The sequence below is a fragment of the Kogia breviceps genome, chromosome 3 (genome assembly GCF_026419965.1).
Source record: "Kogia breviceps isolate mKogBre1 chromosome 3, mKogBre1 haplotype 1, whole genome shotgun sequence".
NCBI classification, from domain to species: Eukaryota; Metazoa; Chordata; class Mammalia; order Artiodactyla; family Physeteridae; genus Kogia; species Kogia breviceps.
Window position 1 is genome coordinate 52,761,724 of NC_081312.1, and position 14,154 is coordinate 52,775,877.

The 14,154-nt window shown below is 41.8% G+C and overlaps 1 protein-coding gene across 2 annotated transcripts in view; it reads left to right on the forward strand.

Annotated features, from left to right (window-relative positions):
- Positions 1-663: 663 nt before the first annotated feature.
- Positions 664-14,154, forward strand: part of MDGA2 (MAM domain containing glycosylphosphatidylinositol anchor 2) — an 819,485-nt gene continuing 805,994 nt past the window's right edge. Inside the window, exon 1 of one of the 2 annotated variants that reach the window (XM_059056743.2) lies at positions 664-1,472. In XM_059056743.2, the coding sequence (XP_058912726.1) occupies positions 1,193-1,472 (280 nt within the window). In that variant the 5' untranslated portion in view covers positions 664-1,192. The remainder of the gene's footprint in view (positions 1,473-14,154) is intronic. The other variant, XM_067028497.1, reaches the window with a different exon arrangement.

Sequence of the window (14,154 nt, forward strand, 5' to 3'; positions counted from 1 at the left end):
CCCACTCTCGGCTTCGCCCTCCTCCTCCTTTCCGCCTCCGCGGCGCGCACCCCCGCGCACACCCAGGGATTCCGGCCGGCGTCTAGCCCTCGGCGCTTCGCCGCCCGGCCCGGGCACCTCCGCCGCAGCTGGGGCCCGAACGGCGGCCACGCAGCCGGTGTCCTCCTCAGGCGGCCGCTCCTGCGTTCATCTCCGGATGCCAGCACTACGTTAGCCCAGGCGGGGAACCCCTTCTGCGGCGCCCTCCTCTAAACTCCCGCCTGTCCCGGCGCCCCCACCCCTCCACCTGGCGGGGGCAGCGCGGAAGCGAAGAGGACGAGCGCGGTGCCGGTGGGCACGCGTAGACGTGTGTGCGATCCGCTCTCTGCTTGTTATTCTCCGTCTCTTGCAAGTGACGGTGCCTGGACTCTGCTTTCGGCTCCCAGAATTGGTGCGGCTGGCCTGAGCCCCCTCTTCGCTGGCGTGGCGCTAAAGGCTATTTTGAAGAACTGTGGAGGTGGCCGCGGCGGCGGCGGCGGCTGAGGCTGGTGCCCGAGAAAGCTCCAGACTCACACTCTGCACCCTGTCGGTCCCTCTCCCCCTTCTTGCCCCTCCTTCCTTCCCTTCCTCCCCACCCCCGTCCCCCTAGCCCCACTCCTCCTCTTCCTCCTCCTCCTCTTCCTCCTCTCCCCGCTCGGCGATGCGAGCCTGTATCGTGTAACAGGATTGGCGTTGCAATGGCAACTGATGGAATGGGGGAAGGCAAGACAGCAGGGCTGGGGGCTCCGGACTGCGGGCAGGCGGGCCGCTGCCGCCGCTTGACGCTCCTCAGGGGACCTTCGCGAGTTACTTTGTAAAGGCGAACCCAAGCGAGAAAGCCCCTGCTCGGTGCCCCGAGTCAGAGGCCACTTCCTGCTCCCTGGCTGCCCGCGTCAGGCTCGCACCGCTCGGCACACCCGGCCCCTCGCCAGCACCCGCCGCCGGCCCAGCGCGCCGCCGCTGCCGCCGCCGCAGCCGCTGCAGAGACTCCAGCCCGCTCCCCTCAAGAACACTTCGCCTCCCGGCTCCGCTTCCCATCACGCCCCCTGCTCCTCCCCGGCGTCTGCGATTTTTCCAGGCGCCCAGTGTGAGTGAGGCGTGCGTGTGAGTCTGTGTCAGGGTATTGTGTTGTGGGAGTGTGTGTGTGTGTGTGTGTGTGTGTGTGTGTGTGTGCATGAGTGTGGGGTGTGCGGGGCTCCTGCGCTCCGCTCACGGCCGCCGCCGGGGAAAGACGGACGGACTGCGCTTCCCTCTTCCGCGAGCGGTTCCCGGGCACCTCGGCTCGGCTGGGGAGCGAGCGGAGCGCTCCCGGCTGGCCGCCGGCCTCCAGAAGGTCCCGCTGCGTCCCCCCTGGGCTGGATATGTTCATGTTCACGTGAAGATGGATTTAGTGTACGGTCTCGTGTGGCTGCTGACAGTCCTCCTGGAGGGGATCTCTGGCCAAGGAGTGTACGGTGAGTGGAATCACGACGCTATTGTGACCTTGCGATTCTTAGGGAAGATAGGCTGGTGAGCGAAAATGCACGACTCGCACCGTTCCGGGGCCCCTCCCGGCGTGGCTTTTGATTTCCACTTCATCACGTTATTGGGAGCGATAAGGAGGCGGCGGGCGCGCTGCGAATAGGGCTGCGAGCCGCTCTCCCAGCGCCTCGGCTCGGGCTCGGAGTTGGGTCGAGCCGGCAGCCCAGCACTCGTGCGAATAAGCGGCTTTGCACTTGATTTATCCCCTCTGGGGATCCGAGCTCTAGCAGTCTTTGATTTAATAATGATTTGGCTCCTTGCATGCCTTGGTGTCGGTGCCGCGGTTTCCTCCCAAGGGAATCTTCGAATGTGACCCCAGTGAGCTCCGCATTCCTCTCCGCTCCGTCTCTCAGCCTTCTCTTTTCCTTTTCCTTTTTTTGGGGGGCGTGGGGAGAGTTGAATGCCTACTTGACTTGATTTTCCGGCTCAGGAAGTGGGTTGACAGTCGAGTTGCGTTCTGCACCAACCATTGCCATGAGCATTGACTTGGGGAGGGGAAAATAGCAGGCAAGATTCTCGGTGCCAGACACAATGAAGGGACATGTTTATGTGAATGGATGAGCAAATGCATGAATGAACGGACGGCCAAGTCTGCGCGTCTCGGCTCCGGGGCAGGACGCTAGCTCATTGCAACAGGAACATAATCTCAGTTCTCCGGAAAACGCAGGGCTGGGAGGGTTTGGACGGAGAGAAGGGTGAACGTGTTAATTCGGATGTTTTTAAGTCCTCAAGAGCCAATCCAGGTTCCTTCGCCTGTCAGCAGTTGGCACCCTTAGTTTTCAGGACTGAAAGACACACACACACACACACACACACACACACACACACACACACACACACACACACACCCCTTCTGGCTCAAATGTGAGTCTTCTCCTGGGATAAGCAGGCAGTGCTACAAAGGAAAAATAACTTTTGTGTTCTCGAGGTATGGTGGGAAGGTTAGGAGAACAGCCCTTGAGGGGACAGCAGGCAGAGACTCACCTACAGCTCCCAGGCTAGGGCCGACATACAGAGAAACTGTGTGCTGGAAATTTGGCAGCCCGCCTTTGGGCTCCCTCGGGGTTGGGACCCCAGCTCTGCAGTGCTAGGCACCGGCTGCCCCGGGCAAAGGACATGAGTGTTCGTGGAAGCGCAGACCCTAGAAGTGACTTGGGAGTGGGCGCGAATGCAAGGGGACCTTGAGTCCTCAAACTCTGGGAACTTGGAGTGCGCAGTGGGCAGGTGTTTGGGAACCGAGGCGGGAAGTCCGCCTTTACTGTCTCCGCGGGCTTGTCCAGGGCTGAGCGGTGCTGGGGAGGGTGGGGAGAGGGTCGGGAGCGGCGAGCACTGGGCTCTGCTTCGCCTCATCGGCCACTCCCCTTGCCTGTCTTCCGACTTCCTTCCTTGGCTCTGGCCAAGAGACCTTCACTTTCTTCCGCCTCTAAGCATCTTAATTTCCCCTCTCGCCTCACTCCCTCTTTCCCAAATGAAAGAGAGCTTTCTGGGTGGTGGTGGTGGTGCTGGTACCGCTGCTGCTGGTGTGTGTAGGAGAGATGCTGAGGTCTTGAACCTCGTGGCTTAAACCGCTTGGCTGATGGCAGGAGGTGAGGCCTTGCGCAGAGCAGGAATTCATTTAGTGCTGTTTTGACTTCTGCTGGACTCTGGTGTCCCGCAGCTGAGAGTGGCTGGGGTTCTAGGGATGGAGGAATGCTGCAGATAAAATGGAACCTTCTCGGCAGGCGAGCTGTTCCCTAGTGTGCGTCTGAACTCTGCTTGTCCAAGTCTTTATTTCTCTCCCATTGGTTCAGATTAGCCCATATAAAAAGAGTTTTTGTTTTGATTTTTAAATGTGTGTGTGTGGGGGGGGTGGATAATAAGAAGTGAGAAAAATCGGGGTTGGGGGTAAGGGATGTTCTGGAACTGTCTGGATGAGAAAGGGTTCCATTTTTCTGTCACTGTCATTCAGATTGTTTGTCCTGGCAAGTCTCATGCTGGGCGGTGGGAAAGTATAAGATGTAGGAGTGGAGACAAGTAGAGAACAATTGCATCAAAACAGTCCTGGGCCATGCTGCTTAACAATAAGGGGGGAGGCATTTCTGCTGCTGAACTGATCCTTGTGAAGGTGGTGGTCTTTTTTTTTTTTCTTTTACTATTGATGTGGTTATTAGTCACTTAGCTAGGAGTAGAATTGGCTTTGTTTGAAAATTAGTCAGCATCTCTAGTCTATAAATGTCATAGCTATCAGGTGGGTGAAAAAAATATTTATATATTACTTTTCAAGTATGTCTTACAAATCACAGAAGTTAGATTCTCAAAGTGGGAATCTGTAACCTTCAGTATCAGCATCACCTGGGAACTTGTTAGGAATGCAAATTCTCTGACCCCTCCCAGGATTTCTAAATCAGAAATTCAGAGTGTGGGATCCACATTCTGTGTTTTTCACCTCAGGTGATAATTAGGATGCATGCTAAAGTCTGAGAACCACTGATAAAACTTCACATTTCTTTGCTTTGACTTTGTAAACCTTGACCTTTCTTAACCTGAAGTAGTTTTATTTTTTGTGTGTGTGTGTGGAATCATTTATGGGGAAGAGAAGATTTTATTTTTATTTAGGTATAAAATATTGATTAACTGTAAGAAGGACGTAGACATAAGAGTTAGTGTAAGATTATAAAGTGTGTTTTGAACATTTTACATGAGGAGTCTGGAAATTGATTAACTAAAAATAAGCAGTGCAATTATAAACAGAGACTTCAAAGACCTAGATAGGAACTTTGCTAGCATAAGTCTGTATCCCTGTCACCCTTTATTTGCCTGTGTTTGCCAGATGTAACACCATTTGTGCTACACACAAAGTATTATTTCTTAACATTGTTTTCTAGTAGCTAAGTTCAAGAGAAAATAACATTATTTTATCGGTAACTCAGACAAAATCACTTCACTGTAGCCTAAAACTAATTGCATGATTTAGAAATATATCATTGTAACCTTTCTTTCTTGAAATAGCTAGTCAGCCCTTCATTCTTCTACTGCTAGCCTGGAAAATTCTGAGCATGAAATTCAGATGTTTTTAAGTAATTGAGACTATTTGTTTTAATATATAGATTATATTTTCTTGAGTTACTGTAATCTTCTTCCTATTGTGTTTGATCAGCTTGGTACCATGTGTACTACTTAAGTATAAAAGTTTCTGCTATAGACCTAGGGACGTAACTGTCATTTATCTGGGAATACTGCTTAGCAGACTTACTGCACAGTAGATGAGATTTGTGTATATATGGCATTTGGGTAAGGGAGATTATCTTTTGATTTATATCTGCCTATCTGCCCTCCACCAATGATTCTGATGTCATTAAAAAACACTTTTTAAAAATGGCATTTTTCCCTGTAGATATCTATATTTGTGTAGTTTTTATTTTTAAATTTTTTTTAATACATTTTTTTTTGGCCATGCCCTGAGGCTTCTGGGATCTTAGTTCCCAGGGATTGAACCTGGGACCATGGCAGTGAAAGCGTGGAGTCCTAACCACAGGACCACCAGGGAATTCCCTGTGTAGTTTTAAAAATCAATTTTCTTAAGTTTTTATATTCTCCCTTCTTGAATTAAAATTTTTTTTTGATATTCAAGCTTTTTCCTCAAAATAATCTTGGAAGTTTAAAGTTTTATTTTAATTTTCTTTTTACTATATTAAACATCACTGAAAACTAAAAAGTCATTAAAGAACAGTGAACTGGTATCCATTTTTGGCATTGTTAATTTTGTTGCACTAAACCCATTGCATTACATTTAGGATAACTGATTAAACATAGCATCAAGGGTCAGAATGTAAATGCCAGCTAGGTGTATATGACTGCAATACTTAGAGCTGAGTGATCCAAAGTATTTTTCTAGTTTTGAAAGTTTTCTTTGTTAAGTTATTCTTTGGATATTTAACTGTGTTTTTTAGAGAACCTGTTGATAATTACATAATTTTGAGAATCATATCTCCTGTAAACTTCACAGTTGTCTTGCTTAAAAAGGAAAAAACTGCTGCATTGACACACACTGTATTTTTACTTCTGACCTATTATACCCTTAATTTCCAAGGAGGCTAATAAAAGATTATAACTGCATTAGCGCAGGACAAATCCCCACTGCAATTGAAAAACAAAATAAAAGTCTATGTCTAAATAGTTTTTAATGGGAGCCAAATCTACCAATGAGTTGGTGTCCTAAAATAATTAATGTACTGCCCATAAATAGCTTACAGGATGTGCTAGAAGCAATAAATAGAATAAGTTTATTAACACGTGTATGACAAATTAGCAAGCTATATTCTCTCAATTCAAGTAATATCAATTAGTCTCATAAATTTTAAGAATGACACCCCAGGCAGTAGATGACAGAAAAGACTTGGTGGAATTGAGAACCAGGGGATAAGGTAGACAAGAAGGATCTGGAAGATCTTTCAGACTGTCAGTGGGTTGAATCTAAATGTACAGATTGACCCAAAGGGATAAGAGTGCTCCGGAAGGTCAGTTGACCATTACATCCAGCCCCAGGATGTTTCCATCCTCACAGCAAAATTATCCCAAGGTGCATTGAATTGTGATTTTTGTCCTGTTTGAGTTTGGAGAAACCCTGTGATCAGATTCTGCTTTAGACTGAACACATATTTAGGGTGTTGGCCTGTGGGAGATGACTTTAATGAGTGTTGCTAAAAAAAGGTAAATCTGAAGCTCTGTCATATGCAATTAGCTTTAGCCTTCTCTCTTCCCACTCCTCACCCCACTGTCCCTATGTGCACGCGAGAAGACGCACACACATGCGCGCACCTTGGATCATCACCACTTTGGTCACCATCATAGGAAAAGTGGGCTGTCTTTTGTATCTTGAGATTATTTTTGTACATTCAAGGTTGTCCTTACTCTTCATGTTACTGAGAATTCACATGACAAATAAGGAGATTATTTTATACAGTGTTACTTGCTCATGTCCTGTTTGTCCCTGGGAAGCCCCTAAGTGGGCTGGCTATTAAGTACTTTAGATTGAGCAGGTTGAACATTAAGCCTAAGGAAGGAATCATTTTCTGGAGAACAAATCAGTGAGGGTGAATAGATGTCATAAAAGAAATTCAAGGAAGGCATTTTTCATGATCTTCATTATTTTGGCTTAATTTTATTGTCTCTGATACCAGCTCTTCTTATTGATATTGTAAAATTATTTTAGTTTTTTTTTTTTTTTTTTTTTTTTTTTTTTTTTTTGCGGTATGCGGGCCTCTCACTGTTGTGGCCTCTCCCATTGCGGAGCACAGGCTGCGGACGCGCAGGCTCAGCGGCCATGGCTCACGGGCCCAGCCGCTCCGCGGCATGTGGGATCTTCCCGGACCAGGGCACAAACCCGTGTCTCCTGCATTGGCAGGAGGATTCTCAACCACTGCGCCACCAGGGAAGCCCATATTTTAGTTTTTGTTTTGTAAGGCTAACCACCTTAAACCTACTTTGAGAAACAGGTTTTCTGGAAAAAATGTGCTCTGTATTCTTTTAAAATGTACTGTTTTAATGTGATTGGAGTAGGGCTCATGGGATGCAACTAATAGCATGAGCCTGTGGGTTCAGTTTATGTCTTAACACAGTGTTAGGAACCGTGATCTTGGGTTGCTTTCTACCTATTGAGATAATTCATCACTCATGTTCTCTGGCCTGGTCCTCATGCTTTGGGAAGAGTCTTGGAAGAGTTGGGCTCAAGACTCAAAACCCACAAAGTCAAAGGCAAAGAGTCAGTTAACACCCGCCTAGTCCTGGAACTGAGCTCTTGGCAGCTGCAGTGAACTAAAGGAATGTCCTATCAGCTCCCAGTTGAATTGGGGGAAGATCTTACTTTCCCTTTTGGCTATTTTGGAAGGACAAGCAAAGTATTATATTGAATGCATTTCAGATATGAATAGGGTGAACGTTTTTAGCTTCACTGTAATTGCCATTAACTGAATAGTCCCTCAAAATGAAATTTCATTTTTTTGCTTCAGTGACTGTCAATGTAAAAATATTACTTAGAGCAGAATGAAGAAATGATTTCATTTATAAGCTACTGTATCCTATTTTTATTTTCAAATCCAATTAATAAACTTTAGGCCCTGTAAAACCATAAAGTCAGAAGAGACTTTATGATGGCATTAAAGCATCTCACTAATTTATGACACAATGGCTTTATATTATGCTAGTCTGATGGTGGTCCTATCCTATTCGTGAGATTTCTTTCACAACTCTTTTTTCCACAGTCCAGGCTTATTCACTGGATGGATATTTTTTTGTCACCTTGCTAAAATCCCTCATCTCCATTATTGGATCATGCACTTAGTTATTTCCCATTTTATACTAGTACAATTCCATTTTTTTCTTAACTTATATGACCTTGAACTGATCCCAATTAAGCTCTCTTATATTGGTTTCTTACTACTTTTCCAAGATACTAATGCCAAGATACTATTTCCAAGATACTATTTCTATCTTGTATTTTAAAACACTTATTTCCTTTCCTGTTGATGTAATTGATTGAATTCAGTAAGAAAGATGATTTCCATTTCATAATCTAAATCATACTTTCCCCAGGAGTTCACAATCATAGAAAAGGATTTCAAATGATAGGAACATTTTTTTTGGCTATTACACATTTACTATAAATTTACCAATTAAAGACATATTATGGTAGGAGCAAAGGTATTAGAAATTATGATGTAACTTTTCTTTCTGTCTTTTCGTATGCTACCTCTATAACTTTACATAAAAATAGGAGACATCAGTTTCTTGCTCTTCCCGTCAAAACTATACCAAGGACTATTGTGTGGTTGGCAGGTGGGGTCAAATACGTGGCATGTTACCATATCCGCAAGCAGCATATTTCTTGTCCTGTTTTGTTGGAATAAGAATGGGAGGGATAAAAATAATGGAGTGATTCTGTGGAAAGGGAAACATATTATGTCTGAAAGAGGAAGGGTTGGTTCATAGCTAGACCTCCCACAGTCTTAAAGGACAGCACAAAGGGCATTGAAATCTCAATGAGGTGAGTAGGAAATCAAATGCTGGCCTGAAAAGGCCATTCGAAAAATAGATCTGTCCTTTAACTAATAGCAAAACAGCAAACTATTTTTTTTTCTGAAGTAAGTAAAACTTTGTTCATGTGTGTCAAACAGAGGAAGAAAAAAAAAAAAATGCCTGCCATTTCACTGAATGACAACTTCAGGGAGATTTTTCTGTTCTCCTGAAAGGGAAAGATAGAAAGATGAGGAATTCTTAAACAGAGCCTATGGTCCCAGTGGACCAGATTATCCTACCTGCCAATTGATTGTACTTAAGGAGAGATAGGCACAGATTAAACATTGGGGCATTGTCTCTGTTATTTCTGAGTGGAGCTATGAATTTGTTCCAGGCCTTGGGTCCACTTACTACTGAAGAGGGGGAGGCTCCCACGAGTCTCCTGAGAAGGATATAAAACTCTGAGGAAGATATGCAACTTTTCAGAAATTTTCAGTAGAAATTGTACACAGATTCTGGTCAGATTGTGGGTAATTTTTGGTAACTTCAGTCAGCAAATTAAGGTATAACTTCTATGGATTAAACATGTAACTAAGTAGTAAGAGCTGTGAACTCAAAGAGTTTACTTGTTAAGAAGATAAAGCCAAATGGAAAAACAAACAAAATAAGACTATGAGAAATATACAAATATTTGTGCAAGATGAGAGAGCATTGATAGCTGCCATGGTTGGAGGAAACTTGAAAAAGCTGGTACGTCATGATTTGAGTCTTGAAAGTAGGTTGTTGTAATATAGATAAAGAGGGAGGATAGGCCAGTGCTAAAGCACAGATCCCAGCTGCAGGAATAATAGGGCAGAAAGGAAAATAACCCTGCAGTATGTGTCTAGTATTAAGCCTAAGCAATTTCTCCAAAGTTTGTCCCAACTAGAAAGATGTATCCATCCTTAACTGTTGGTAACTCGCTCTCCCCCAAAGACTGTAAGTCTGTGAAATAAATTTGACTGTGTGACACTCTGGAACTTGCTCAGATATTTATGTCTACCAAGTTCCTAGGTTTGTGTGTGTGCAATTTGGAGCCATCTGACCTGCTCATCAGGAGTTAAGACAGTTGTCGCTAAAGTTCCTGTAGGATACTGAGCCCTCCCCAGTTCTATGCAAACTTGGGAAGCTTTGAACTTACATAGCAGCTCCTTTTGGAGTTAAGGTCAAAGACTTTTCAAAGCCTTTTTAAGAGTGCCTGCTACTTAGAAGCAGTGGACTGTGGGTCTAGAATCATGTTGTTCTTTACAAATGTACAGCCACTGAGATGAATGTGTTGCCTTTATGAAAAGAGGTATGTGCTTTCATTATTTATTTATTTTTTATTCTTGTGCAAGACAGCATAATGTGGTTGAAAACTGTTGGGGAACTTGGGCTTTCTTCTTGTTCACCTGCTACTCTATTCCATGACCAGAAGCAAAAAAAAAAAAAAAAAAAAATCTTCATCTCTTTATCCCTCAGTTTCCATATCTAATGAACTCTTAGGAAAGTGGGCTGTTATACAGAGAAAATGTAAATAACAGCAAGAATAAACAAGTCTGGTTGCATTTTTATATCTGGAGTAGAGGGAGACTGCATAGCAAGTGTCCTTTATCTTCTTAAAAAAGTATACTCAGGCGGTCCAACAATTGGACTTCCTAGTAGGAGTGCCATTTGGTTCTCAGAACAGAGTATGGGGCTTGGAAGTAACAGGGAGCAAGTAATTGTTTTCTGGAAAAAAATAATTCCCATCTATCTATCAGAAAATAAGTCAAGTGGTATATTTTTAAACAGTATATGTCATATTAATATGTGCATGAAAATGCCATTTGATATTGCATCTTGTATGCACATGTGGTTGGTATTGATCCTCAGGCTAGTCTCCTTCTCTCAATCCATATAACCCTGGAGTTTTTCCTTTTGCTCCTTAATGGTGGGAGTGGGGAGCTGGTATCCCCCCTCATTTAAGAGTTCCAGAGACAGTGTCACCTAAACCTTATGACCATGAGTATATTTATATATGTGTGTGTTCAAATATATGTATAAATCTTGCTTTTGTATCAAGAGCGAGAATAGTCTCAATGTCCTGCCATTTCGAGACTAATCTAAAAATGATACAAATAGGGATATATTTTTAAGACTACAAGTCATTGATAATTTAAAAATAAAACCAGAGAAAATGAGAATAAATCATTAAGTAGGACTATCACAAGTTTATTGTGTATTTGGTCCCAAAGTGACCAAAATGACTCTTTCCCACCTAGTCACCTAATTATTTTTTAAAAAAATCTATAGAATTAACTGAAAAGGCTGGGACCTTATTCACCATTACACTGTAACAGCTACATACATAAGAAAGCATTTTTATATATAATGGATTTTAATTATCCTTGGTAAACACTTATTTTCTATTTTTTGAGGGTGAAAGGTAATTCATCTCAATAGTACCCATTCATATAACTAACTACATGGAAGAAATTCATTAGGCTAGTTTTCTGAGTGTCAGAATATTTGCTAGTTATTGGTTGGGAATATTGGTCAGGTACTTCTGTAACCAAAGCGAAAGGTCATCTTTACTTGAGACTTTAAACAGGCAACAAAATTATTAGTTGAGAATAATTTTCCCCACTACGAGGGATGAACAATATTGGCTTTGCTAAGCATGTCACCTTAAGCATATACACACAGTAGACTCTGTGACATGCACAGATTTAACTGATGTGTAGTTTTTGAGTTATCAGTCTTATCCTGGTAGTATTTCAGAATTAGTGAAGTTATTATCAAGAAGTTGTAGAGTTATTGTTTTTATCCTGGTTCTGAACTTGTTCATTCCTTTTCATGGCTTATTCTACACATTATTGTGATTCTCCCCTTATTCTTTTATTTACTTACATTTTTCATTTGGTTCCTGTTTCACACTGGACTATATTACCTGTACCCTTTCTTTGTACAGAGCTACTGTATTAATATTAAAGTTTTCAGTCTTAGTTCACAATTAATCAAACCTCAATCTTGGGCTAATTTTGTTCTTACTTTGTCATGTGTAGCTTCATCTAAGTGTAATTGCCTAAGGAGGCACAGCTGTCTTCCATTCTGACCCTGTAATATTGCTAAGATTGGAGTTTAGAAACTTCCCCCTCTTTACCTAAGACAAGAATAATTCTCAGTGGGCCACAGCCTTTTTACTTAGAGGTTACTTATCCTCTGATGATTTTCTGTATCTCACTAACAAACATTCCTCTAGTTGCAGCAGCTGGGGTTAAAAGTGGCCTTCTTCCTGCTTCCTGTGATTTCATAATTTACTGTTGAACTCTATTATCATTATATGATTTTAATTGATATTTCAAAAAGCATTTAAGTTTTCAATTTTCTGTCAGCATTGAAAACTCACTCGTTAATGCCTTAATTCTCTAAGCTTACTTATGCAAAGAAATACTTTGAAACCTTTTAAGTTTAATCACCTCTCCAGTTTCAGAGAAAGTGTAAAGAAGATATCTTTCTACACGTAAACTACACATATATATATTTGTATATATAGTATATATGTATATACTCTAAAATATATATTCATATATATTAACTGTCTATGAGTGTGTGGATATGTGGGTGTATCTGTGTATTCATGGAGTGGGTCTCATGGAGTAGCGGCTGAACTTTAGATGAGGAATTGGATGGCTTTCTTGCTTCCCTTGCAAAGCTGACTCTGATTCAGTGTTGACAGCAGGGCATGCAATCTCTCATCTAACATTCATTTTGTTTTTAGATATCTTTTGTGATAATTCATGTTTGTATTGTTCACCAATTTCCAACATTACCTTCAGAAACTCACATTACTTTTTTCCTTCTTTATCTTTGCAATTGGCAGAAATGTTTCTTAGCTGCATAAGAGCAATACACGTGAAGTTTATTTTACCTGAACTATAGTGATGTATACACTTGAAGCCCAGTGTCACTTGCATACTCAAAAGACCATCCCTCCTGCTCTATTAGCCAGGTCTTTATACTGGTCTTTCCTCTTTTTTAAGTGGGAATTTAGAGCATAAGCCATATCTGTCTTCAAGTATGGATTCTAAAATATATCTGTAAACCAAATTCAGTTAACTTGGGTTATCTGCTCTCTTTTTCCATCTGTCATTGAAAAACAAACATAGGATATCGTAATTTTTTCATAGAATAATTGCCGTTTTTCAAGTGCCTCCTATATGTCACACCTTCTACTAGGAGTTTTTTATACATTATGTCATACTCTAATCTTTGAATGAAATAGATGAGAAATCTGAAACTCATACAGTTTAAATAACTACCATATAGTTACCGGTGGCTGAATTTGAAATCACATATGAAGGGTATATGAAAATAAATATTTGTATATATTCTTATATGTATTATTAAGTTATATTCATATTGTGTTTATACCCACTATGATGAAGCCATGCAAGTTACCTGGATCATCTTGTGCTGTGTATGTGATGTCTCAGTCTATATTTGAAATGCAGATTGGGTGATAAATTCTAGCTTTTTGCCTGAGAAATATAAATAGGTAGCTAATGTCAGCACTTTGTATCATAATATTCTTACTTGGAAAAAGAAGATATGATTTATAATTTTGGTTGTTTTTTTTTCTTTTTAGAAGCAAAATGCCCATACTGAGGACTCTCTCTGGTATAATTTATTTTTGGACTGGTAGGATATTTTAAGCATATTCATAATTAGTGACCTGTAAAAATGAAGACATGGCTCTACTAGATATTCTGCAGAAGTAGTTATATTCCTCCATGTAAAATAGGAAGCATGTGCTCGTAAAAAAAATAAACTGTCAACTGTACTACTTTATTTTCCCCCAGGCTGATTAACAATCACTGGCCTTGGTAAGAATGATAGTTAATTGTGATATTCGGCCTGATTTTTGCCTTTAGTTCCCTCTGGGTATTGCTTGGGCATTTTTTGCAGAGTTAATTGAGGAGACAATATCAGCGTATCAGCGGGTTTCTATTCTTGAAAATCTTGTTGTGCTCAAGAGGACAGTTGATTGCAAGCTCTGCCCTTCTCTTAGCTGCCAGGGAGTTCCTCAAACCTCAAAGCTTACAAATTAGTGCAGTTTAGTGATTTGTTTTAGGCTTTTAGCTACAGCATTTGCTGCTATAAAAGTAATTTTTTCCTATGCTTTTTGAATGTAGTTATTGTGTGATATAGTATAACCCTGTACCATTCTGGCTATTGTGTGATTGATACAGAAACTGCTTCGATAGGAAACCATTTCAAGCGAGAACAGGAAAGGTATTATATTCAGCTGTAATGCCATGCATTTCTAAACAGCTGATGTTTTCTTTAACTGACAACCAACCCCCAAATTTTCAGAGGCAGTTGAGGCTTTAGAACTTTAACTCTTAATTCAGTCAGGCTGCAAGAGCAGTGCCCTGAAATTCACTATACATTCACAATTCACAATGAGGAATTCATTAATTCTTAGTGTAACTGGGTGCTGTGATTGTTGTGTTTTAAAGTCAGACCTCTTTAAGAATATGGAGAAACATTGATTTTGTGAATTTTTCTCTAAAGAGTGCTTCTTCATACTCAAGCCAGATAGTTGAAACTAGTGGTCTA